Below are 25,971 nucleotides of genomic sequence, written 5' to 3' on the forward strand. Positions count from 1 at the left end.
AAGTGCATGAATTAGACAATTTTCCTGTCCTGCTAAGCATTCCAAATGTACTTTTGGGTGTCAGAGAAAATGTAAGGAGTAAAAAATACATGATTTTCTTTAGGAATGTAGTGGAGTAAAAGTAGTCAAAAATATAAATAGCAAAGTACAGATACCCCAAAAAACGACTTAAGTAGTACTTAAAAGTATTTTTTACTTAAGTACTTTACACCACTGGAAACCACTACAAAAGGACACCAATAAGAAGAGACTTGCTTGGGTCAAGAAACACGAGCAATGGACAGTAGACCGGTGGAAATCTGTCCTTTGGTCTGATGAATCCAAATTTGTTATTTTTGGTTCCAACTGCCGTGTCTTTGTGAGACGCAGAGCTGGTGAACGGATGATGTCCGCATGTGTGGTTCTCACCGTGAAGCATGGAGGAGGTGTGATGTTGTGGGGGTGCTTTGCTGCTTACACTGTTGGGGATTTATTTAGAATTCAAGGCACACTTAACCAGCATGGCTACCACAGCATTCTGCAGCAATATGCCATCCCCTCTGGTTTGAGCTTAGTGGGACTATCATTTTTTTTAAACACGACAATGACTCAACACACCTCCAGGCTGTCTAAGGGCTATTTGACCAAGAAGGAGAGTGAGGGAGTGTTGCATCAGATGACCTGGCCTCCACAATCACCTGACCTCAGCCCAATTGAGATGGTTTGGGATGAGTTGGACCGCAAAGTGAAGGAAAAGCACCCAACAAGTGCTCAGCATATGTGGGAACTCCTTCAAGACTGTTGGAAAAGCATTCCTCGTGAAGCTGGTTGAGAGAATGCCAAGCGTGTGCAAAGCTGTCATTAAGGCAAAGGGAGGCTACTTTGAAGAATCTAAAATATATTTTGATTTGTTGAAACCGTTTTGGTTACTACATGATTCCATATGTGTTATTTCATAGTTGATGTCTATTATTCTACAATGTAGAAAATAGTACAAATAAAGAAAAAACCCTTGAACGAACACTATAGTTGAGTTACAGTAATAGGCAATCAAGAAATGTCTGAGAAAGGAATTCTAAATACAAGTGTATTTAATTACTTTGTAAAATGAATGAATTCACACAAGGCATAAAGCTTAAGTTACAAGGCAATACTGACATTAACAAAGCATATATACTGAACAACAATTTAAATGGAACATGTAACAATGAATTTAGTGAGTTAACAGTTCACATAAGGAAATCAGACAATTGGATTAATTCATTAGGCCCTAATGACTGGGCAGGGGTGCAGCCATGGGTGGGCATAGCTAGGCCCACCCACTGGGGAACCAAGACCTGCCAATCAGAAGGAGTTTTTCCCCACAAAAGGGCTTTATTGAAGACATAAATACTTGAGTTTCATCAGCAGTCCGGGTGGCTGGTCTTAGACGATCCTGCAAGTGAAGAAGCCAGATGTGGAGGTCCTGGGCTGGTGAGGTTACGCGTGGTTTGCAGTTGTGAGGCCAGTTGGACTTACTGCCAAATTCTTTAAAAAACATTTGAGGCGGCTTATGGTAGAGAAATTAACATTACATTCTCTGGCAACAGCTCGTGGACAGTCCTGCAGTCAGCATGCCAATTGCACGCTCCCACAAAACTTGAGACATCTGTGGCATTGTGTTGTGTGACAAAACTGCACACATTAGTGACCTTTTATTGTTCCCAGCACAAGGTGTACCTGTGTAATGATCATGCTGTTTAATTAGCTTCTTGATATGCCACACTGGTCAGGTGAATAGATTATCTTGGCAAAGGAGAAATGCTCACAAATAGGGATGTAATTAAATTTGTGCCCAAAATTTTAGCGAAATAAGCTTTTCGTGCATATGGAACATTTCTGGGATCTTTAATTTCAGCTCATGGGACCAACACTTTACATGTTGCGTTTATATTTTTGATCAGTATAGAAAGCACCAGTTATACTCAGAGAAGAAGTTTGATAAAATAATAATACTAGAGTATCCATGTTTGGTATTAATCACACATTCAACAGCGAGTCCTCTGAATACTCAAACAGAGATGTACATTTTGTACCCTCAGAGGGGGTATGGCTGACTAGTCCTTGGTTATTGTCCTTTCCTTGTGTTCGTGGACAATTTGCCATGCAGGTCCAGGTGATAGAGAGCACATAAATTAGGGCTGAGCCTACATGAGTTTACTAACAAAACTGGACAAGCTGGGTCATGAATAGAGCTCGGCTGAACCAAATAGCAGGATTTCATTCCTTTCAACTGCATTACAAAAGCACAGGAAGAAACACAGAACGGATGTGCATCCAAGGAGAGCGCAACTGTACTCAGAGCTCCAGCTTTATGCAGATACAGGCATGGTTTGTTAATATTTGGTATTTTTTCAGGAATCTGCCCACAAAATGAAAAGTAATAGACTGACTGGATGGTTGACCGACATTCTCATTGGACTGCCAAAGCCTTGCAGCAAACAAGATTCCAAATTGCATACAAAACACAGATGGTATTACATAACATACAGTGAAATCTATTTAGTCGCAGGTCAATAAAGCATTACAAACCTCTAGCCAGACAAACCTAGCTTATTAAGTAGTCTGCTATGGCCTTAAAAGTAGGGACATAAAACAGTTCTAACAATAGTATTCAATTGCCCTTAAGTACAAACAGTAACATAAACCTAGCAGCAAATCAAGCTAATGCTAGCACATACAAAGGCCAAATATTCCTTTTTAATCAAAGCATTAGCACCTCAGACGTTTTTCATTTAAGTCCTGGATTATATTCATTAGGGCACACAACTGAAAAAGTTAAGAAACATGAGCGTTTCTTTTCTTATATTTGTTGCCTACAACTCCTGTTGTGTCAGATAGCACAGCACTATACTGTAGGCTGCAGTAGCTCCTGGAGCTGGCAGAGGGTGCTGTGCAGTGTGGCGGCCAGTGTCTCAGCCTGGGTATCCTCACAGCAGTTGAAGGCTGTTACGGAGAAGTGGACATGGTCCGACTGGGGGTTGTAGCACACAGCGTATCCGTCTGGGACGAGAGGTCCGAAACACATTACACTGTCCGTGTTTGCAGGCACCTAGTGTAAGGGGTTTAATATAGTTGAGAAGTTGGGGAGAAGAGAAGGAAGACAGGGTATAAAGTTACTTTCACATATGTGGCAAAATAAATGCATTTTTTACAGATGAAACAATTTACTTTAAATTGGCTTGCACAATAGTTCCCTAAATGTGTGTCTTGCAAACATTTCTGAACATGGTACCCACAAGACGATAGATAAATAAATTGCCAAACATCAGGTAAAAGCCGTAAAAAAATAAATATGACACATACACTTGCAGATCTGCAACTTGTTTAGCAACTTTATAACTCAGCCCTACTCCAGTACTGTGGACACTATTCTGGTAAAAGGGCTCAATCACAAAGCTTTACACCACTCCAGCCGACGCTTGGCATTGCGCATGGTGATCTTGTGCTTGTGTGTAGCTGCTCGGAAATGGAAACCCATTTCATGAAGCTCAGTAGTGAGTCTTTCAACTGAGGACCAACTATTTGTACGCGCTGTGTGCTTTAGCACTCGGCAGTCCTGTTCTATGAGCTTGTGTGGCATACCACTTCGCGGCTGAGCCGTTGTTGCTCCTAGACGTTTCCGGTTCAAAATAACAGCACTTGCAGTTGACCAGGCCCGCCCTAGCGGGGCAGAAATTGGACAAACTGACTTGTTGGAAAGGTGGCATCCTATGATGGTGCCATGTTGAACGTCACTGAGCTCTTCAACAGTAAGGCCATTCTACTGCCAACGTTTGTCTATGGAGATTGCATGGCTTTGTGCTCGATTTTATACACCCGTCAGCAATGGGTGTGGCTAAAATAGCCGAATCCACTAATTTGAATGGGTGTTCACATACTTGTGTATAGTACCAGTCAAGTTCTTTATTTTTGCTATTTTCTACATTGTAGAATAATGAAATAATACATATGGAATCATGCAGTAACCAAAAATCATAGCATTCAACAAATCAAAATATGTTCTATATTTGAGATTCTTCAAAGTAGCCACCCTTTGCCTTGACGACAGCTTTTCACACTTGGCATTCTAGGTGTCCAAACTTTGGACTGGTATTTTATTTATTTATTTATTTATATATATAAAAAAATATTTAACAAATTCAAGCAAACATTTTGCTGGGCATTTGTTTGGAGGCCAGGACTGCTTGGCCCTCTTGCAGGGGACCCTTATTAATGCGGCTCTCTGCACTGGTCGTGACCTAGTTCACCTGCAAACAAAGATATTTATCAACATCTTCAATGTCTGGGTTCGGGAGTTGAGGGGGAGGGCATGTGCTGGGAGCGCAACTCCAGAGAGAGGATTGAGCGGCCACGCCTGAGTCCAACTCAAACATTGCTGACGTAGGAGATGATTATATGTTAAAATAAACATCTCACTTCTAAAAGTTCATATTCTGTTAACTCAAACCCAAATAATGCTGTTGACTCATCCTATACTCAAACTTGTATCTCAAACAGATGCTTGCTCTTTCTTCAGAGATGATGTCATGCTCCTGAGGAGAATGAACTGGCCAATCAGTCTACTTGCGCTAATATTTTTAATTTAGAGATATACGCCCACACCATTTTGGGGGAACAGGCATGAGTCTCCGGGAGGGAGGGGTTGGCTCCTTCGCTATGGAGGCCGGTAGCCTAGTGGTTAGAGCGTTGGGCCAGTAACCAAAAGGTTTCTGGATTGAATCCCTGAGCTGACAAGGTAAACATCTGTCGTTCTGCCCCTGAGCAAGGCAGTTAATCCACTGCCCCCCCCCCGGCGCCGAAGACGTGGATGTCGATTAAGGCAGCACGCCGCACCTCTCTGATTCAGGAGGGGTTGGGGTAAATGGTTAAATGGGGAAGACACATTTCAGTTGTACAACTGACTAGGTATCCCCCTTTCCCAATGATTGCTTATGGCAGTATGAAAGAAGTCCTATTTGAGAATTTATGTTACACCTCCACCTTTTCTCCTCCCACCTGAAGAATGAATTGATGTCATATCATTAATGAAAACCAATAAAAATATTTAACTTAAAAAAAAACAATTCTCACTCAGCTGATACCCGATTAAGAACAAATATGCATAGCCCATTCATTCAAATTAATTTATTACATGAATGACTTGAATACAATTGACAAATCCCTGATGTAAACAGGATTACCTGGCAGGATTACCTGTTGACTTTGATAAACTACAAGTGCGCACAAAAACACCATACTAAACTACATGTAAAGAGAGAGGGACACAGACCCGATATAATAGTGCGTTATCCGACACTCACCTTTAGATTACATAATTATATCCTGTCATTGGAATGAATGTTGCAATCTTGTCCACTTCCAATGGAGTTGTACTTTACCTGTCCTGTTCTCAGTTTCCAGTGGGTGGCCAGCCCATAAGCGGTGTCCATGAACAGTCTGGGCACGCTCAGTCCCTCCTCGATGGCCTGAAGCTTCAAGCCCAGCAGGTGGCGGTCGATGGATTGTCCTTTGAGCGCCTAATTTAGAAAAAGGTCAGAAGTAATTAGATGACAGAAAAGTGAAACAAATTACTGAGACGATGGCAGCAGAAGCATTGGGTGTAGTCACCTGATCAGTTAGAGTGACGTAGGTCTCTATGGCCTCTCTGAGTAATTCCAGCTTTGCCTCTCTCTGCAACACACAAATAGAGCGTCAAGGCGCATCAACAATGTCAATGAATAGAAACCCCCTGTAAAGCTGCCATGTATTGTTGGCTTCGTTAATAACTGCAAGTAGTTGCTTTTCTCAGCCACCCACGAAACAAGAGATTGTGTTGTGCCTTCGCCCTTATCAAACACCCATTAAAGCTAGAATCCGTAATGATTTGTAAATCACCGTGTCCATTTGGGATAATTCAACAGACTTACTGCAAACAAAAACTTCTCTAATCACCTGTGGTCGCGAAATGGGCTTTTGAGATCATTGTCAGTGCACATTTGTTCATATTCCTTGCTAGTTTGTAAGTTATTTACCCAGTTATCGCTCATTTATGGTCAGCAAACAGGGTTCGTACGGTCATAAAAATTCTGGAAAAGCCATGATTTGTCACCTGCATATGCCGGTGCGAGTGGGCCAGTGGAGAGAGACATAGCAACATAATAATGATAAAAACAAGCTAACTAGATATTGTGTTGACTGGAAAGTTGTCAGTAATGACCTATTCAGCTGTTAGCATGTATTAACGTCATTGTCATGTCCTAAACAACGTTTCACGGGCACGCAATTGACAAACGGGTGCGTTACCAATGCTACATACTCATGTTGTAAAACCATCTCTCAGGCACTCAATATTGGGACTTGAGAAATAAACCTGACACGGTTAAAAAGCTGTGATTCCCCTGTAATCAACATTGTTAAAAATATTATTCAAATGAGCCGAAAAGACAAATAACTCACATTCTGTCAATTAGATCTCTGGAATATTTTAGCCTTACAAGATTATAGATAAACATGTCTTAGTTACCTTGCATTGAAGTAGCCTACCGTAGTCATTTGATCCCTAATTCAGTGAATGAGGGAATTATTTTATGAAGAAAGTGTTTGGTTGTAATATTTTATATAGGCTACTAAGGCCAACCATCCTCCAGGAGAGCCTTAAAGGGTTCGTGTTGTATTTTGAGACCAGCTTGAATATGCAAAGAAGCCAACAGGCAGAGGGTAGCCTACACTTTGGTCTGATCCTCTATGGGAATAATAATTCATTTTATTTAGTAAAATGCTTCTCACCGAGATAGAGGGGTCATCAAAGGTAAGCACAAACTTGAGCATTTGATTGGTGGGAGAGCGGATGTAGTCTGTGCGCCCCCCTCGAAACATCCTCTGGGAGGCAATGTCACAGGAGGCACAAACCTCATTGTGAACTCTGATGGAGAAAAGGAGAAATGGGAGAGCAGGGGTGCGTTCAGTTTGCTTTAACATTTGCTGTGTTGCGTGACGTTTTGAACTGAATGACACGTTTCCCCAAAATGGTGTGCACCATTCATCAATAACCTTTAAAGTATGCTTGCTCCCTTTTCGTGGGTGCGGCCTTATCAATCTGGGTGTGACCATCTGAAATAGCAAAACTTGTGCAGCACACCATATGTATGGTAACTGCCCTCTGGGCCACCATAATCACAATGTTTTTTTCAACTGGTCATTCAGTACAGTACCGTTTCAGTTGAATTCAACATTGCAAACAGTTCTGTTGTACTGAACGCAACACAAGTATTGAATTTGGACACAGTGATTGTTGTTAATCAAAACTCATTTACAAAATTGAAAATGCAGATATTCCAGTCAGAATTGGCTGCCAAGAACATTTATTGTCCCATTTATTAACCACGAGAATATAATGCTTCTTGTGTGAAAATGTACTAGCATGTCTATGAAAATCAGTACCACAGTTTGAAAACATGAACTGCACACATCATTTCCTTATTATTGCATACGGTATCCTAGTTTGAGGCTGAATGCCCTTTGCAAGTGATTCCTATGAGCTCACTTGTAGTAGGCCAGCTGCAGTGCCACCTGGATGAAGGCGTTGGGACTCAGGTTGTGCTGTTTGGGCAACTCCTTCCCAAACCTCTGGAAGTTGAAGCAGCGGATATCCAGGTCGTTGATCAGTCTGGAGGGGGGGAGGGGACAAATTCATACTCCATTAATAAAGCATCAGATTACAATGAATGGAACTGATCAGCTCTCTTGTTCAGACAATTTATGAATACGGGCCCAGGTTAGTTGTTGAATTCAAATTATAAAGATGACTCTTCACTCCGTTGGGATAGAAATGTATCGACAGTTGTCAGTTTAGCCACAGGATGGCAGCAAATGTGCTGAACCCAGGAAAACACAGCTAGCTCAGATCACAAACAATTACTTAAAATAGAATGAGTAGGTCAGAAGGCACCAAAGCCTTACGCTGCTGACCGTGTTTTGTCATGGTTACATCAACACTTAGGGCAGCTAATCGTGTTTACACTCCTCCATTTGCTTGGGTCCATGTCACTTTCATTTCAGCTGAGTCGTGTTGAAGTTCATAGCAAAGCAAACATTGACTACACAGAGGCCGGGTGCTTCTTATCTTTGTCATTGTAGTACTGTATCACCAACTACACTTATGCACTCACAGTGTTAGGACTGTAGTCGGAGGTGGGTTGAACCAGTCAGTATGCGCACCATATTAAAATCCTGTGCGTCAATCTAATGAACATAAAAAAAAATCCCCATCAAAATCTGTCAGTTTAAGCTATTGATAGTTTTTTTTTTTGTATGGGCTGCGTGTCAATCCAGCACTATCTCACCCTTCAACATCTGAGGTGGAAAGTGGCAGAGCTACAGAGCTGTTTGTCAGACCAGAAGACATCCCGAAAATCGGTCTTCACAGAAAACAGTTTGGCCTACTAACTAATATGTAAAATAAAAGCATAAATAAAAGCCTTGTGTGTTCCTCTTTTGGCTCCTTCCGCATATTTGCAATCAAATGCCAGAATTTTCTTAACTCGGTTTCCAACGGACATGCTACTGATTTCAAAACTCGGTCCTCCAGAAAGTATAGAGCATTAGCAAAACTTTTGCAGTTCTTTGTGATATCTTTCAAAAAAGAAAGCATTAGAAAGGATTACCTACACATACGGAGCAGCTCATGTTATAGACAGAAGCGTGCTACATGGCAGACCAATCCGAATTCATCTCTCTGCATGTCCAGCCCATCATTGCTAGCGGGAAGGTTCCTGACATTTTCCATGGCTACACCAACTAGGCTTGTAATTTCCCAATTGTATTTGTATTTACAGATGGCATACAAGTTTGTTATTAAAAAGGCATTTAGATAAAAATAAAAGTACGTTCAAATGAATCTCCTGTGTAGTGACGCACGACAAATGCCTGGTTTCCTGAAACGAGTCACATATTTAGACCAAATAAAGACTATGATATATAATAACACAAGAGTAATGAAACAATGCATGACAAATGCATAGGGTATGCAAACTCACATATCAAGGTTTTGCTTGGCATGCTCGATATCTCTCTTAATCTCACGGTCAATGTTGAAGTAAAGCTTCTTGGGCATCTGAAGTGGGATTAAAGGGGTTTTCTTTGGGTCCGGTTTCTTACTGCAGAGAGAAGAACGTGGGTAAATGTTAATTGGCATTGTGTGTTTTTTTTATCAACTGACTGTTTTTCTTCCGATAAACCTCAACTTCAAGTATTTTGAAATCATAAAAAACTGACATGAATACCGTATGTAAATGCGCAAGTAATGCAGCAAAAGTAGATAAGACCCTCCCCTGTCTCATCTCACCAGTATTGTAGAATGTGATCCAGAAGAGTGGCTATTGGTGGACCTTCAGCTGTGGCCTGCTCATACAGAAGCCCCCATGAGCCATCCTCACCCACCACAAACTACAAGAGGAGGAGGAATAGTGGAAGGGAAAGGTAACTAATTAGTTTACCAACAATTGTTGCTCAGTCCATTATCATTTTTGTTTATTGATTTATTTTATTTCAGTGTTATACAGCATTTGGTGCCCAGCCCATATGGACTTTTCAATACACTTTTCATCAAGTATGGGATCTCTGACTGGTTGGGTCATTTGGATAATTCTACTGCTCCACTCACCTGCAGTGTTTTGTCAAACCAACGATTGCCGCTGTTCGAGTGTGTCCCGCCCCCATGCAGGATTTGAGCTGCCATACGACTGGAGTACCTGTCAGTCAAAGTAACACAGAACTTAATTGATTACTGATGCGTTTTGGATTATTAGATTTAATTAGTCATGAAGTCCCTGGTGTGTCAAACATAACTGAGCAAAACGTATTCAGACTGTACAGCAACTTGCATTCAATTTGAAAAAAATAGTAACAGACAGGCCAAGAGAAAAAATATTGTGGCTCATACTTATCATCTGAGACCCTCATGACTGGAGAGTCCAGACACAAGGTGAAAAGTCCCTTCTCAATTGCTCGCACTGACTCCTTGTTCAATTTATCTGGGTAAGGAAAAGAGGGAGAGCATGAAAAAAAAGGTTATGAGGTAAAGCACCCCTTACTGAAGATAACAATAGATTATGACTTCAGAGACGTAGCGACCAATGTTCCCTCTAATTCTTTTCACCACTGAGCAAATTTCAGGTCTGCTGAGCGTTGAACGTAGTGAAAATTCTTTGCAACTTCCAGCGCGTGTTTACTGTGAACACTGAGGCTGTACCTGCTTTTAGTTACAGTTTTAACAGTGGCTAAGTTGGCTACTGTTGCCATTTGATCATAATGTGGGCCTACCATCAAAAACAGAGAAAATGCATCCCATAACATTTTAACATGGAAATAGCTGTTCTATCATTCAGCCTTACATTCCATGAGACTTTTGAAAAAACATGCAGGGTTTAACATTAACCTGTTTATCCACTTGTCCTTCAGACAAGGAGGTGACTGACAATGTTGATGTGTTTGATGCAAGAAACCACTTTACAAAATACAATGTATTATTATTCCCATATCATTATTACAGCGAATCGGACAAATTATGATACCCTCTGCCTATTGGCTACAAAGCTTATTCAAGCCTGTCTTAAAATACAACACCAAAAAAAGACCAAAAAAAAGGTCACTAAATTGCATTGAAAGTGACTAATATTGCATTGATTCTATCACAATTGCCACAGTAAAGGGAAACATTGGTGGTGTTAACAGGGGAAACTCTAGGAAGTTGAGTGAAGTTCAATCTCGTGCGTCTCTCCGTGGGCTGATATTTCATCTGTGCTCTGCGCGGCAGTCACTGGGAGCTGCGTGGCAGTCTCGGGGTTACTGCGCGCCCGTGCGGACATTACTAGCAACATGTATTTGAAAACAGTGTGATCCTCTGCATCACACACCCTGGAACGTCCCATACTCTGGGTATGTTTATGGGTATGTATAGTATAATGCTGTGTCTCTCATGTCTACCTTTGAGCAGGCGGCTGTAGGCCTGGCCCCAGGTCTGGCGGTGCTCGCTGGTCAGAATGCCCATTGGCTCCTTGTCAGTCTTCCAGGACTCAGCCCTGATTCGCAGAAGCTGGGCGTGGATCTGGCTCTCTGTCATCCGAGAGCCATCACTGTTGTATACGTCCATCTGAAAGAACTGGGCGGGACAGAATAGAGAATTGAACTGTGATGTGGAAAAGCTAATCAATGCTTTTGTCACTTCAAGGTTAGATTACTGCAATGCCCTACTTTCAAGCTGCCCGGATATGGCACTAGGCCTAAATAAACTTCAGTAAGTGCAGAATACAGCTGCTAGAATATTGACTAATACTGACCAAATATTGACCAAATAATTCCATCACATTATTCCTCTGGCTTGTGAGGTGGGGAGATCTTCATGGACTATACTCTGCCTTTGTTTTCAGGGTAGTAAGAGAGTGGCCTGTTGATATTCCTTAAGTGGTGTGTGGGCTGTTCCTTAAGTGGTGATTCAAAGTAGCCTAGACAAAAATCTGACCATAGAAAAGCGGAGGCAATTATTTTAGACTTCCACATGCCATTTAAACCAGTTGCCCATATGTCATGTTCTATTGATTTTCAAATCAACTTTCTTTCATTGTCCAGTGGCCAAAGGCACAATAGTCATACTAGCAAACCATGCTAGTTGTTGCATCTTTAGATCTCCCTTTCTAAATGTCTAATGGATATTTTCATCTATGTGACATGAAACCTGCGTGCATACGCGGTGCACTTTTGACAGTGTTTTCCAGCTAATTGCATTATGAAACAAACATTTGCGCATAGCTATACTTACGTGAATAATAGTTGATCAACATTCAAATGTCCAACGCCACATTTTCCTAAAACCTGGTCTTAGGCATGCTTTCACTAACTCCCCTCCCGTAGGATCTGGGCCCTAGGACTGTGCCTCAGGATTACCTAGCTTGACGATTTATAGCTGTCCCTGTCCCAATTATTATATATATTTTTAGTTTGGAATTAGGAGGCCTGAAAAAACCCTTAGGGCTTTTTCTATGCAGAAAAAGCTCTGCCCTCTATTGCCACCATGAATATTATTTGACCCTGCTGGTCATCTATGAACATTTCAATGTCTTTAATTACTTTTAAACGTTAACATACTCTTAAATGCACTCTTAAATCTACACCCAGCACAGCCAGAAGAGGACAGGCCACCCACCGCTCTGAGCCCGGTTCCCCTTTAGGTTTCTTCCTAGGTTCCTGCCTTCTAGGGAGTTTACCCTAGCCATTTTGCTTGTGAGTCTGCATTGCTTGCTCAAAGGGGTTTGAGGCTAGGTATCTGTAAAGCACTTTGACAACTGCTGTTGTAAAAAGGGCTTAATAAAATACATTTGATTGGGTATCATTGCCATGTTTATTAGTCTGTAATATGGGATCAATTGGAGCTGTCCCCTTCGCTCTGTGTAGCCGCTCTCATCTTGAGAAGAAAAAAAAAAACCGTTAAATCCTCTTCTGATGCATACTGTGGGTCAAGCTCACCTGGTAGTTCCTCACCACTGTGATGTGGCGGGCACGGCTGTGATGGGTGATAGTGTCGTGTTTGCGGCCTGGGATCCGACAGGATGAGAAGAGGAGGGGAAAGAGCTCCATACAGAGTGGCTGGCCCCGCATGTACTCCACTGGCAAACGGCCACTGAGATACAGAGAGAGAGAGAGAGAGAGAGAGAGAGAGAGCATACAGATACAGTTACTGACAGTATGCCGTAATAAATTTAAACTGGGTATATAAACTAAAGCATACAGGCCAACACAGAGATAAAAGGTTAAAATCCTAAAATAGCTGTGAGAGAGTTTCTGCAACCTAGGATACAAATATTGATATGGTTCACCATTTGGTGAAACATGACTTGGAAAAACTGGTCAGTAATATGTAGCTAATATTAAGGCTTCAGGTCTAAGACGGCGTATATGTAGAGTACAATTGTGAAATGGCACTTACTTGTCTACTACATTTTTGAAATCGAGTGCAGCAGCAATCAGCTTGGATGCAAACCTGGGTCGACACAAAAGATGTTAGAGAACGGCCCAGTATACAGCTATAGATAGGATATAGATGTATGAAATAACATTCGGAATGTATTCAAACCCCTCGACTTCTCCCACATTTTGTTACGTTACAGCCTTATTCTAAAATGGATTCAATTGTTTATTTTCCCTTTATCAATCTACACACAATACCCCTTAGTGACAATACAAAAAACAGGTTTAGACATTTTTGCAAATGTATATTTACATATTTACTCAGTACTTTGTTGAAGCACCTTTGGCAGCAATTACAGCCTTGAGTCTTCTTGGGTTAGACGCTACAAGCATGGCACACCTGTATTTGGGGAGGATCTCCCATTATTCTCTGCAGATCCTTTAGAGCTCGGTAAGGTTGGATGGGGAGCGTTGCTGCACAGCTATTTTCAGGTCTCTCCAGAGATGTTCGATCAGGTTCAAGTCCGGGCTCTGGCTAGGCCACCTCAAGGACATTCAGAGACTTGTCCCGAAGCCACTCCTGCGTTGTCTTGGCTGTGTGTTTAATGTTGTTGTCCTGTTGGAAGGTGAACCTTTGCTCCAGTCTGAGGTCCTGAGTGCTCTGGAGCAGGTTTTAATCAAGGATCTCGCTGTACTTTGCTCCGTTCATCTTTCCCTCGATCCTGCCAAGTCTCCAAGTCCCTGCCGCTGAAAAATAATCCCCACAGCATGATGCTGCCACCGCCATGCTTCACCGTATGGATGGTGCCATGTTTCCTCCAGACATTACGCTTGGCATTCAGGCCAAAGAGTTCAATCTTGGTTTCATCAGACAAGAGAATCCTGTTTCATGGTCTGAGAGTCCTTTAGGTGCCTTTTGGCAAACTCCAAGCGGGCTGTCATGTGCCTTTTACTGAGGAGTGGCTTATGTCTAGCCACTCTAGCATAAAGGCCTGATTGGTGGATTGCTGCAGAGATGGTTGTCTTTCTGGAAGGTTCTCCCATCTCCACAGAGGAACTCTGGAGCTCTGTCAGAGTGACCATCGGGTTCTTGGTCACCTCCTTGATCAAGGCCCTTCTCCCCTGATTGCTCAGTTTGGCCGCGCGGCCAGCTCTAGGAAGAGTCTTGATGGTTCCAAACTTCTTCCATTTAAGAATGATGGAGGCCACCGTGTTCTTGGGGACCTTCAATGCTGCATAAATGTTTTGGTGCCCTTCTCCAGATCTGTGCCTCGACACAATCCTGTCTCGGAGCTCTACGGACAGTTCCTTTGACCTCACGGCTTACTTTTTGCTCTGACATGCACGGCCAACTCTGGGACCTTATATAGACAGGTGTGTGCCCTTCCAAATCATGTCCAATCAATTGAATTTACCACAGGTGGACTCCAATCAACAGGGTGCACCTGAGCTCAATATTGAGTCTCATAGCTAAGGGTCTGAAAACTTATGTAAATACAATCTGTTTTTTAAATTGATTTTTATAACCATCTGTCTGTAGTTGGACCGACTAAGTTGTTCTCACTCTGTACCCAGCAAATCCACAGGTACAAATGCTGAGTGAGTGTACAACATCATGCAACCAGATCATGTCAACACATTCAGCAAACCAGCATACTCCTCTAGTATCTCACAGGCACATAGTGCATACAGGTATGCCAGTATGTTGCTGACTGGCACTCACACAAGCTGGCCCCTCCAGTCTGAGAAGTCCCGCTTGGGCAGGGAGATGGCCGGGTTAGAATGCACGGGCAGGGGCTGTCTGCTCTCCAGGTACGCCCACTGCACCCACCAGTCAGATATCTACAGTAGAGGACAGGGGAAAGGACAACAGCAAAACAACTATCAATCATGCAGTACAGTCCAGAAAGGAGGGCAGCTGTGGAAAGACACTTTGAGCCATCAGAGTCAAACTCAAATTAGCACCATGCATTGTGTGTACTATAAAGTGTCATCCAAAATCCAGCACCCCACTGATATTTTCTTATCTCAGTCTATTTACGTTGGTTACAAATTATGCATCATTTCCCACATTGTTTGCATACCCAATTGTTTGAGTGTCTAGCTCGTCTCTCCAGTCCCTCTTGAAGTTGCGGACCGAGTCCCCCCTCTCCGCAAAACTTTTGGATATTCTTGCGGGTGTGGACGAGCTCTTCTTCAGGTATCAGGGGCTCCAGGGCTCGTAGGTACCCCTGCAGAGTCTGGGCCAGCGGGGGCACCGGCTGGGCGGGCACCAAGGAGGAGAAGCATCTCTCCTGGCTGGATCCAGACACAACCTACATGTATGTCCAGATAAACAATGTTGAGTAATACGATGAGTTGATATTTGAATAACAGTTAAGTTTGAACATTTGTTATTTGGGTCACCCAGGGCTATTTCGGGGTCACCCACCTAGGGACCGTAGGATCTGAAAAACTCCATTTGATTCGTATTAACGGTCATTGTGTACGTTACCATACGTTGTCAATTTGCCACGCGGTGCATTCTGGGCGCTAGTTCAAAAACCCAACATTAGCATGAAATATGTGAACAAGTAGCACATCACAAATATTTCCCAAGATGTGAGATAATAAACTTGTTCTCTGTAATATTGTATATCTTTGAAATCGTGACATTACATCCTTTCGAGGGAAATAGGCAGGTTTCTCGACTAATGCTGCATTCACAACATCTTGTAATTTGGTAAATACCAGCATACGACTGGGAAATATCCACTTGAACGCTCCTCCAACTGTAATTACTAGAAGGAAACTCGTCCATCCTCACCGTGCTCCAAGGTACAGTGGGGCAAAAAAGTATTTAGTCAGCCACCAATTGTGCAAGTTCTCCCATTTAGAAAGATGAGAGAGGCCTGTAATTTTCATCATAGGTACACTTCAACTATGACAGACAAAATGAGAAAACAAATCCAGAAAATCACATTGTAGGATTTTCAATGAATTTATTTGCAAATTATGGTGGAAAAAAAGTATTTGGTCACCTACAAACAAGCAAGATTTCTGGCTCTCACAGACCTGTAACTTCTTCTTTAAGAGGCTATTCTGTCCTCCACTCGTTACCTGTATTAATGGCACCTGTTTGAACATGTTATCAGTATAAAAGACACCTGTCCACAACCTCAAACAGTCACACTCCAAACTCCACTATGGCCAAGACCAAAGAGCTGTCAAAGAACACCAGAAAGAAAATTGTAGACCTGCACCAGGCTGGGAAGACTGAATCTGCAATAGGTAAGCAGCTTGGTTTGAAGAAATCAACTGTGGGAGCAATTAGTAGGAAATGGAAGACATACAAGACTACTGATAATCTCCCTCGACCTGGGGCTCCACGCAAGATCTCACCCCGTGGGGTCAAAATGATCACAAGAACGGTGAGCAAAAATCCCATAACCACACGGGGGGACCTAGTGAATGACCTGCAGAGAGCTGGGACCAAAGTCACAAAGCCTACCATCAGCAAGGGCATTGAAGATGAAACGTGGCTGGGTATTTCAGCATGACAATGATCCCAAACACACCGCCCGGGTAACGAAGGAGTGGCTTCGTAAGAAGCATTTCAAGGTCCTGGAGTGGCCTAGCCAGTCTCCAGATCTCAACCCCATAGAAAATCTTTGGAGGGAGTTGAAAGTCTGTGTTGCCCAGCAACAGCCCCAAAACATCACTGCTCTAGAGGAGATCTGCATGGAGGAATGGGCCAAAATACCAGCAACAGTGTGTGAAAACCTTGTGAAGACTTACAGAAAACGTTTGACCTCTGTTATGTACCCTTTGTTGGCAATGACAAAGTATTGAGATAAACTTTTGTTATTGACCAAATACTTATTTTCCACCATAATTTGCAAATAAATTCATAAAAAATCCTACAATGTGATTTTCTGGATTTTTTTCTCTAATTTTGTCTGTCATAGTTGAAGTGTACCTATGATGAAAATTACAGGCCCCTCATCTTTTTAAGTGGGAGAACTTGCACAATTGGTGGCTGACTAAATACTTTTTTGCCCCACTGTATATCAAGCCTATTGTTTATATACTCAAAAGCTCCATTAGTAGCTTGTTTAACTACTATGGTAGTCTGTCAGGTACTCAGCAGGAAGGTCTGATTGAACTATTATTAAAACAAGACCTTGATGGCAAAAAACTGGAGACAAAATACATAACACTCAGAATTAAAAAAGATTTCTACCAGGTATTGTTCATCCTGATTAGACAGGTTTTTAACATGAACGATACATTGGAGATAATCTACGATAACTACTAGAAATACAAGAATATGAAACATCTAAGCCATAAATGCCTGGATTTTTTCCATTTCGGTTAGTCTCTTATTCAATGGGTAAAAGTAATGTATAGAAACCCCAGGTGTGAATAGTAAATACTTCAAAGAGTTTTGAACTTTCAAGAGGCGATAAACACGGGTGTCCGATGTCACCATATCTTTTCGTTATGGCCATCAAAATGATAGCTATTAAAATCAGATCAAATAACAGAGGATTAGAATCCAAGATTTAAAAACAAAAGGTGTCCATGTATGCCGATGACTCAAGCTTTATATTAAGTCTGCAAGCTAGATCCCTGCAATGCCTCAAGGAAGATCTAGATAACTTTTCTGGCCTCGCTGGACTAAAACCTAATTACGATAAGTGTACCATATTATGTATCGGATCTTAAAAAAAAATATATATACTTTTACATTACCCTGCAGTTTACCTATAAAATGGGCTGACGATGAAGTAGACATACTTGGTATTCATAACACATACAGTTGAAGTCGAAAGTTTGCATACACTTAGGTTGGAGTCATTAAAACTAGTCTTTCAATCACTGCACAAATTTCTTGTTAACAAAACTATAGTTTTGGCAAGTTGGTTAAGACATCTACTTGGTGCATGACAAGTAATTTTTCCAACAATTGTTTACAGACATATTATTTCACTGTATCACAATTCCAGTGGTTCAGAAGTTGACTGTGCCTTTAAACAGCTTGGAAAATTCCAGAAATCTATTTGGCTTTAGAAGCTTCTGACAGGCAATTTGAGTCAATTGGAGGTGTACCTGTGGATATATTTCAAGGGCTACCTTCAAACTCAGTGCCTCTTTGCTTGACATCATGGGATTAACAAAATAAATCAGCCAAGACCTCAGAAGAAAAAAAAAGGTCTCCACAAGTCTGGTTCATCCTTGAGAGCAATTTCCAAACGCCTGAAGGTACCACGTTAATCTGTACAAACAATAGTACACAAGTATAAACACCATGGGACCACGCAGCCGGCATACCGCTCAGGAAGGAGACACGTTCTGTCTCCTAGAGATGAACGTACTTTGGTGCGAAATGTGCAAATCAATCTCAGAACAGCAAAGGACCTTGTGAAGATGTTGGCGGAAACAGGTACAAGAGTATCTATATCCACAGTAAAACGAGTCCTAGATCGACATAGGCCACTCAGCAAAGAAGAAGCCACTGCTCCAAAACCACCATAAAAAAGCCAGACTAAGGCTTGCAACTTCACATGGGTACAAAGATCATACTTTTTGGAGAAATGTCCTCTGGTCTGATGAAACAAAAATATAACTGTTTGGCCATAATGACCATCGTTATGTTTGGATGAAAAAGGGGGAGGCTTGCAAGCCGAAGAACACCATCCCAACCGTGAAGCACGAGGGTGGCAGCATCATGTTGTGGGGGTGCTTTGCTGCAGGAGGTGCTGGTGCACAAAATATAATTTTCACTAGGATTAAATGTCAGGAATTGTGAAAAAAATACAGTTTAAATGCATTTGGCTAAGGTGTATATAAACTTCCAACTTCAACTGTACATACATACACAAAGCGAGCTCTCCACAATGAATTTCAATAGAAAACTAGTCAAAATAGACAAGATCCTATAACCATGGAGAGGTAAATACCTATCTGTTTCTGGGAAATTACACTGATTAACTTCTTAGTCATATCTAAGTTAAACCCATTTATGGCACTACCTACTGACGAGTCTTTTTTTCAAATCATATGAGCAAAAAATATTTCACTTTATCTGGGATGCTAAACCAGAAAGCGTGCCCATCTACATAATTAATATGAACTGGGTGGGTTGAGATGATTAAATATAAAAGCACTAAACTACTCTAAAAGCTTCACTTATAGATAAGTTTTACTTGAACTCAAAATGGTTCTCAAGTAGATTACGAAGAAAAGCTCACCCATTGTTTAAAAATGACCTTTTTGCCGATTGCGTAGTCTCATTTTCGATTAATTGAAAATTATACTTTTTTCCCCAAAGTATCTCTTTTTTTTTGGTAAACAAACGTTACCGAGCAGGTTTCAATTTCATCCCCCAGAAAAGATGGAACAAATATTACAACAAATATTATGGTCGAACTCAAATGTGTTGGTTGATAAATGACCTGTACTTATGGAAAATATGTTTGGAAGGGGTATTTTGTTTTTAAATTATATTGTAAATTGGAACGGTAGAGTTGTGTCTTTCATGGAACTATCGGAATTGTATGGGAAGGTCTGCTCAATCCAAGATGGATTACAGCATAACGCAAAAAAATGGAGGCAGCATGTGGCAGTGGGAGGTAGGGAACTGATTTGTCTGCCCAATATAAAGGATCAAAACTGTCTGAGGAACAAAAATAACATAAATATGAAAGTATACCAGTTTCATTTGAGGACCAGGATGTTGACAGCTGTGCCATACAGATTGCAAAATAGCTGGGAATATATTTATGATGTACCGATTCCATGGCACAGGGTGTATGAGTAAAACGCTGCAAGACTCAAGACTTGTGCTTTTCAGCTAAAATCATTGTACAGAATTCTTGCCACCAACGAAATGTTGATAATTGGGGCATACAACCATCGCAGCTCTGCAGATTTTGTTGTGAAGATACAGAATCAATAGACCATTTGTTCTGGTATTGTTTTCAAGTAGGGTTCGCATAAAGTTAATATTAGATTGACCCTAGAAATAGAACTGTTGGGAGATCTGCAGAGGCCTGGTCAGTCAGTACTTTTACTAAGAGCATTAGTGATTATCTTCAACTCGCAGTCTGTGGATTCCATTCGATTAGTTAGACCCTAACAATCAATTGTGAATCTATCAATTCCCCATTCCATATATCACCAGTAGTACATTTACCATTAATTCCTATGGTCTAAATCATACATTGTTTGTTTGGTTATGGTAATGTCTGTTCATGAACTCTAAATGTTATTATTCCAGCCTTTTATCGTTCTCATTGTAGGAGTAGACACGTTGTTTGCAGAGCGCACAACCTATGCTAAACTTGTGAGAACCAAGTTTGTTTATTTCATTATATTTACAAGTTTTGTTAATTTAGTCAGTCATTGTCTTTGTTTGGAGTGCTCCTGTCATTGTCTTTCCAGCTCTCTCCCCTTAGATAACCACTCAGTGTGAAAGGGGAAAAAGTCATACTCCGATCCAGTAGAAACGCCCTAAAATAGGCCTACCGGATGACTTCTTATCACTTGAGCAAATAGCCTACAGCTGTGTCTGTCCCGAGCTCACTGGCACAGGAAGATCTGTGGGTCCAGAATATTTTATTCAATGTGGCAAGTTTGGTAGCACCAGCTTCTGGCCAAACCCAAGTTAATAGTTTATATAATTGTTTCAAGTTCATTGCAGACAGGGTTAAGTAGCCAATGTGATTTATTAGGATATTTTCTACCTGCAGGTTGCAGTGTTTTTATTTGTTTTCTTTATAGGCAATTTTTACATAGTTGGCAATAGAAATTAAACCTAAAAAGTATCATTTTCATTTGGATATAATTTTGATTAACCACAAGACAATGATTTTGAGTTTAGACAATATTAATAAAATGAAACTGTTCCATGAAAATGTGCACATGAAAACCATAAATGGCACGCAGATTGGTAGAAATGGTTAGATAAATTGGCATTCCACATTAGCAAGTTTGCCAATTCCTACCAGCAACTTCAGGAGAGTAACATTAAGGTTCTCTCTGGCTCCTTCGAGTCATTTGTGTCTTTCATTAAACAGTTGATTTTATTAAAACACAGTGTGTTTATATATGGAAAAATGTTTTTTATAATTTTGAACAATCGATTGGTCAAAAGACGACGATTTTTGGTTGACCAATATTTTTTGTCGGGGACAGCCCTACTCTTTATTATTGATATTGATTATTGTACTGCAATGTTGAGGGAGCTAGCATGCAAGCGTTTCACTGCACCTTCCTTTTATACCTGCTGTAAACTGTATGTGACAAATACATTTGATTTGAAAACACAGAAATCCTACTCATTACTTTACATGCTTATTAACCTATGTCAGCCAGAACGGGGCACTTGACTCACCCCCAGAAGGCGTCCAGTGCAAAGTCCACCCATTTGGGTACCCTGGACAGTTCAATGGAATCTCCTCATTGATTTTCCCCATCTCCTCATTTCTTAAAGTAATTGAGTGTCCTGTCAGTGAAAATCCTATTCTGTTTTAACTCCTACCTAAATATTGTTATTGATTCATCCTATACTCGTATCAGTGGCCAAAGCATAAATTGGAGAGAAGGAATAAAAAATACAAAAATAAAAACACTTAAAAAAACACCTCAAAAATGCTTGCCACACCAACAAACTATCATGGTCCAAACACACCAAGACAGTCATGAACAGGGCACGACAACACCTTTTCCCCCTCAGGAGATTTGGCATGGGTTCCCAGATCCTCAAAGGGTTATACAGCTGCACCATCGAGAGCATCCTGACCGGTTGCATCCCCGCCTGGTATGGCAACTGCTCAGCATCTGACCGTAAGGAGCTACAGAGGGTAGTGCGTACAGCCCAGTACGCACTACCAACCTAACTACATATACAAATTACCTAGGATAACCTGTACCCCCGCACATTGACTTGGTACCGGTACCACCTGTATATAGCCTTGTTATACACTGCTCAAAAAAATAAAGGGAACACTTAAACAACACAATGTAACTCCAAGTCAATCACACTTCTGTTAAATCAAACTGTCCACTAAGAAAGCAACACTGATTGACAATAAATTTCACATGCTGTTGTGCAAATGGAATAGACAACAGGTGGAAATTATAGGCATTTAGCAAGACACCCCCAATAAAGGAGTGGTTCTGCAGGTGGTGACCAGACCACTTCTCAGTTCCTATGCTTCCTGGCTGATGTTTTGGTCACTTTTGAATTCTGGCGGTGCTTTCACTCTAGTGGTAGCATGAGACGGAGTCTACAACCCACACAAGTGGCTCAGGTAGTGCAGCTCATCCAGGATGGCACATCAATGCGAGCTGTGGCAAGAAGGTTTGCTGTGTCTGTCAGCGTAGTGTCCAGAGCATGGAGGCGCTACCAGGAGACAGGCCAGTACATCAGGAAACGTGAAGGAGGCCGTAGGAGGGCAACAACCCAGCAGCAGGACCACTACCTCCGCCTTTGTGCAAGGAGGAGCAGGAGGAACACTGCCAGAGCCCTGCAAAATGACCTCCAGCAGGCCACAAATGTGCATGTGTCTGCTCAAACGGTCAGAAACAGACTCCATGAGGGTGGTATATGAGGGCCCGACGTCCACAGGTGGGTGTTGTGCTTACAGCCCAACACCGTGCATGACGTTTGGCATTTGCCAGAGAACACCAAGATTGGCAAATTCGTCACTGGCGTCCTGTGCTCTTCACAGATGAAAGCAGGTTCACACTGAGCACATGTGACAGATGTGACAGAGTCTGGAGACGCCGTGGAGAACGTTCTGCTGCCTGCAACATCCTCCAGCATGACCGGTTTGGCGGTGGGTCAGTCATGGTGTGGGGTGGCATTTCTTTGGGGGGCCGCACAGCCCTGCTGTGCTCGCCAGCGGTAGCCTGACTGCCATTACGTGGTGTGGGGTGGCATTTCTTTGGGGGGAGGGGGGGGGGGGGGTGCACAGCCCTCCATGTGCTCGCCAGAGGTAGCCTGACTGCCATTAGGTACCGAGATGAGATCCTCAGACCCCTTGTGAGACCAAATGCTTGTGCGGTTGGCCCTGGGTTCCTCCTAATGCAAGACAATGCTAGACCTCATGTGGCTGGAGTGTGTCAGCAGTTCCTGCAAGAGGAAGGCATTGATACTATGGACTGGCCCGCCCGTTCCCCAGACCTGAATCCAATTGAGCACATCTGGGACATCATGTCTCGCTCCATCCACCAACGCCACGTTGCACCACAGACTGTCCAGGAGTTGGCGGATGCTTTAGTCCAGGTCTGGGAGGAGATCCCTCAGGAGACCATCCGCCACCTCATCAGGAGCATGCCCAGGCGTTGTAGGGAGGTCATACAGGCACGTGGAGGCCACACACACTACTGAGCCTCATTTTGACTTGTTTTAAGGACATTACATCCAAGTTGGATCAGCCTGTAGTTTGGTTTTCCACTTTAATTTTGAGTGTGACTCCAAATCCAGACCTCCATGGGTTGATAAATTTGATTTCCATTGATACTTTGTGTGATTTTGTTGTCAGCACATTGAACTATGTAAGAATATGTCATTCATTCAGATCTAGGATGTGTTATTTAAGTGTTCCCTTTATTTTTTAAAGAGTGTAGTTACTTCTTACTTTAGTTTATTTGGTGAATATTTTCTTGACTTTATTGAACTGCATTGTTGGTTAAGGGCTTAAGGGCTTGTATAAGAAAGCATTTAATGGTTAGGTCTACACCTGTTGTAGTCAGCACATGTGACAAAAAAAGTTTGATTTGAAATACCAGTTGGAAGCATTCACATGCTTTGAACTAGTTGAGAAACTAAAAGTACAGCTATCATGCTTGTAAACAAATGAATTAACAAATTGTTGCATTTAACTGCAGAAAGGTAATTTCCTTAATAGATGACGTCTGGTCAGCATATGGGAGAAGAGCGTTCATGTGGATTTTTCGTAGACGTATGTGGTAATTCCCACTTGGTCATGAACACAGCATAAATACATTTTTATGGGAAGGAAAACTAACTCATTTTGTAATTAATTTTAGGTAATTTTCCAGACATCTGGACAGTTTAAAGTATCTCTGGCAAGATGCATAAAAATAAGGGCGTTCGAGTGATGTGCCAATCAAAACATGACCAGCCAGAACATACCTAAATAGGAAGTTTGTAAGTATGTATGGGGGAGGTTCCCCAAACCAAAACAACTTCCAAATGCCACAGTATTAGAATTTAAAAGGGTTTAACTATTCAGATATCTTACGACTCACCCTAGACAGCCAAACTCTGCATGTTCTCGAAGTTATTTTTCTCAAAATCATCTCAACTCACGAGCCACTCCTTTACCCGATCAACGGCGCGAAATTTATTGAACAAGTGACCGAGAATATCTAGTTTACACTTTTCCTAAGTAGATAACCTGCTCAAATGTAGCCAGCTATCTAACTTGCTAACGACAAATGCCAGGTGAGTTTTCTTCGAGTCCTTGCATTAATTTTGGGGTGTCAAAGACTTTGTTATTGTCCAACTGGTAAAAAGTTATCGTTCCAGGTTTGGAAACTTTGACGGGCTTTGACATGGCAGAAAATGGCAAACGCCAGCAGTCACGGTCCCTACAGAGCAGTGGTGAGAAATCTTGGGACTTTCGCAAAGAATTCAGATTAATTTCTGTAGCAAAAGTAACACAGCTAAATCGACACGTGTCCAATGTTTCCGTAAACCAAACCCAAAGAGCTCCTACAGAACAATGAGACAGATATTTCAGCGGATGTATAAATGTGAAGTATCCGCTTGGCGTTTCCACTCGATACCAAATATGGTAGTAAGAGGAATGGAACGAGATGGATTTTGGCTGACATTCTGCAAATGTTGTAATCGATGAAACATTTTATTTCAATACAGTTCTGTTCCCAAAACTAAAATATGCTATGAAAAGAGTGGACTACGATTTGTAGACTTCACCCTTTGCAAAAGTTTTTTTAATTCGCGTTGTTGCACAAAGGTGAATTGAGTTATTGCACACGCGCACTTCAGGATAGTTGTTCCCTAACGGACATATGCAGATGTATGCTAGAACACGGCAATAGGATCACGCTAGGTCGCTAGGTCGTGCCCACCTCCTTGCTTGTTCTGCCCGCTATGACTCATTTGTTCCCATTGGAAAGGACAGGCTGTGGTCTATCTTGCTTTACTTACAAAATCTTTGAAGCTACTCACACGTTTTACTGCTTCTTCTTCTTCTGTGGATTTTATATGGCGGTTGGCAACCAACTTTAAGGTGCATTACCGCCTCCAACTGGACTGTAGTGTGGCTCAGAGAATGTTCTTCTTATTCGGTGGTGTTATAGGAATAACTACACCCAACTATGGTGTATTGACGTCCCCAACTGTATGGGGTGACACCTATAACTTTTAACATTAATAGTAAGCTTATCCTGGAGTGACATTTTGGTAACTGTGTAAATCTCATTAGGACAAGGTGACTTTTATCAATATATTTGCCTATATTTACACCCAAAAATGAAATGTTAACTACTAATATGGCTATCATAAAGAACTACAAATACCACAATGAACTACAAATGCACGACTCCAACACCACCATTAAGTTTTGCCGATGACACATCAGTGGTAGTACTGATCACCAACAACGACAAGACAGTATATAGGGAGGAGGTCAAAGACCTGGCCGTGTGGTGCCAAGACAACAACCTCTCCCTCAACGTGATCAAGACTAAGGAGATGATTGTGGACAACAGGAAAAGGAGGACCGAGCACTCCCCCATTCTCATCGACAGGGCTGTAGTGGAGCAGGTTGAGAGCTTCAAGTTCCTTGGTGTCCACATCACCAACAATCTAACATGGTCCAAGCACACCAAGACAGTCGTGAAGAGGGCACAACAAAACCTATTCAGGAGACTGAAAAGATTTGGCATGGGTCATCACTGGGACAAGCTTCCTGCCATCCAGGACCTCTATACCAGGCGGTATCAGAGGAAGGCCCTAAAAATTGTCAGACT

The 25,971-nt window shown here is 41.9% G+C and overlaps 1 protein-coding gene across 1 annotated transcript; it reads right to left on the bottom strand.

Moving 5' to 3' along the window:
• Nucleotides 1–1,052: 1,052 nt before the first annotated feature.
• On the bottom strand, nucleotides 1,053–25,020 carry cratb (carnitine O-acetyltransferase b). The gene is made up of 15 exons (XM_036970985.2): nucleotides 24,223–25,020; nucleotides 15,045–15,275; nucleotides 14,684–14,802; nucleotides 12,980–13,033; nucleotides 12,520–12,673; nucleotides 10,984–11,158; nucleotides 9,941–10,031; nucleotides 9,662–9,749; nucleotides 9,344–9,444; nucleotides 9,036–9,155; nucleotides 7,544–7,666; nucleotides 6,787–6,922; nucleotides 5,629–5,691; nucleotides 5,400–5,537; nucleotides 1,053–3,070 (listed from the first exon to the last, which is right to left on the bottom strand). The coding sequence occupies exons 1-15, from the start codon at nucleotides 24,271–24,273 to the stop codon at nucleotides 2,867–2,869; spliced, it is 1,848 nt and encodes a 615-aa protein (XP_036826880.2). The 5' UTR covers nucleotides 24,274–25,020; the 3' UTR covers nucleotides 1,053–2,866.
• Nucleotides 25,021–25,971: the final 951 nt, after the last annotated feature.

The sequence above is a fragment of the Oncorhynchus mykiss genome, chromosome 30 (assembly GCF_057628025.1).
Source record: "Oncorhynchus mykiss isolate SJ-2025 chromosome 30, ASM5762802v1, whole genome shotgun sequence".
In the NCBI taxonomy this organism is placed as follows: Eukaryota; Metazoa; Chordata; class Actinopteri; order Salmoniformes; family Salmonidae; genus Oncorhynchus; species Oncorhynchus mykiss.

Coding starts and splice junctions, on each gene's coding strand:
- cratb (XM_036970985.2), bottom strand. CDS start 24,273: ATGATTTTGAGAAAAATAACTTCGAGAACATGCAGAGTTTGGCTGTCT. Junction 11,159..12,519: donor CAGTGGTGAGGAACTACCAG/GTGAGCTTGACC, acceptor TGTCCCGCCCAG/TTCTTTCAGATGGACGTATA. Junction 5,692..6,786: donor TTGATGACCCCTCTATCTCG/GTGAGAAGCATT, acceptor TGTGTGTTGCAG/AGAGAGGCAAAGCTGGAATT.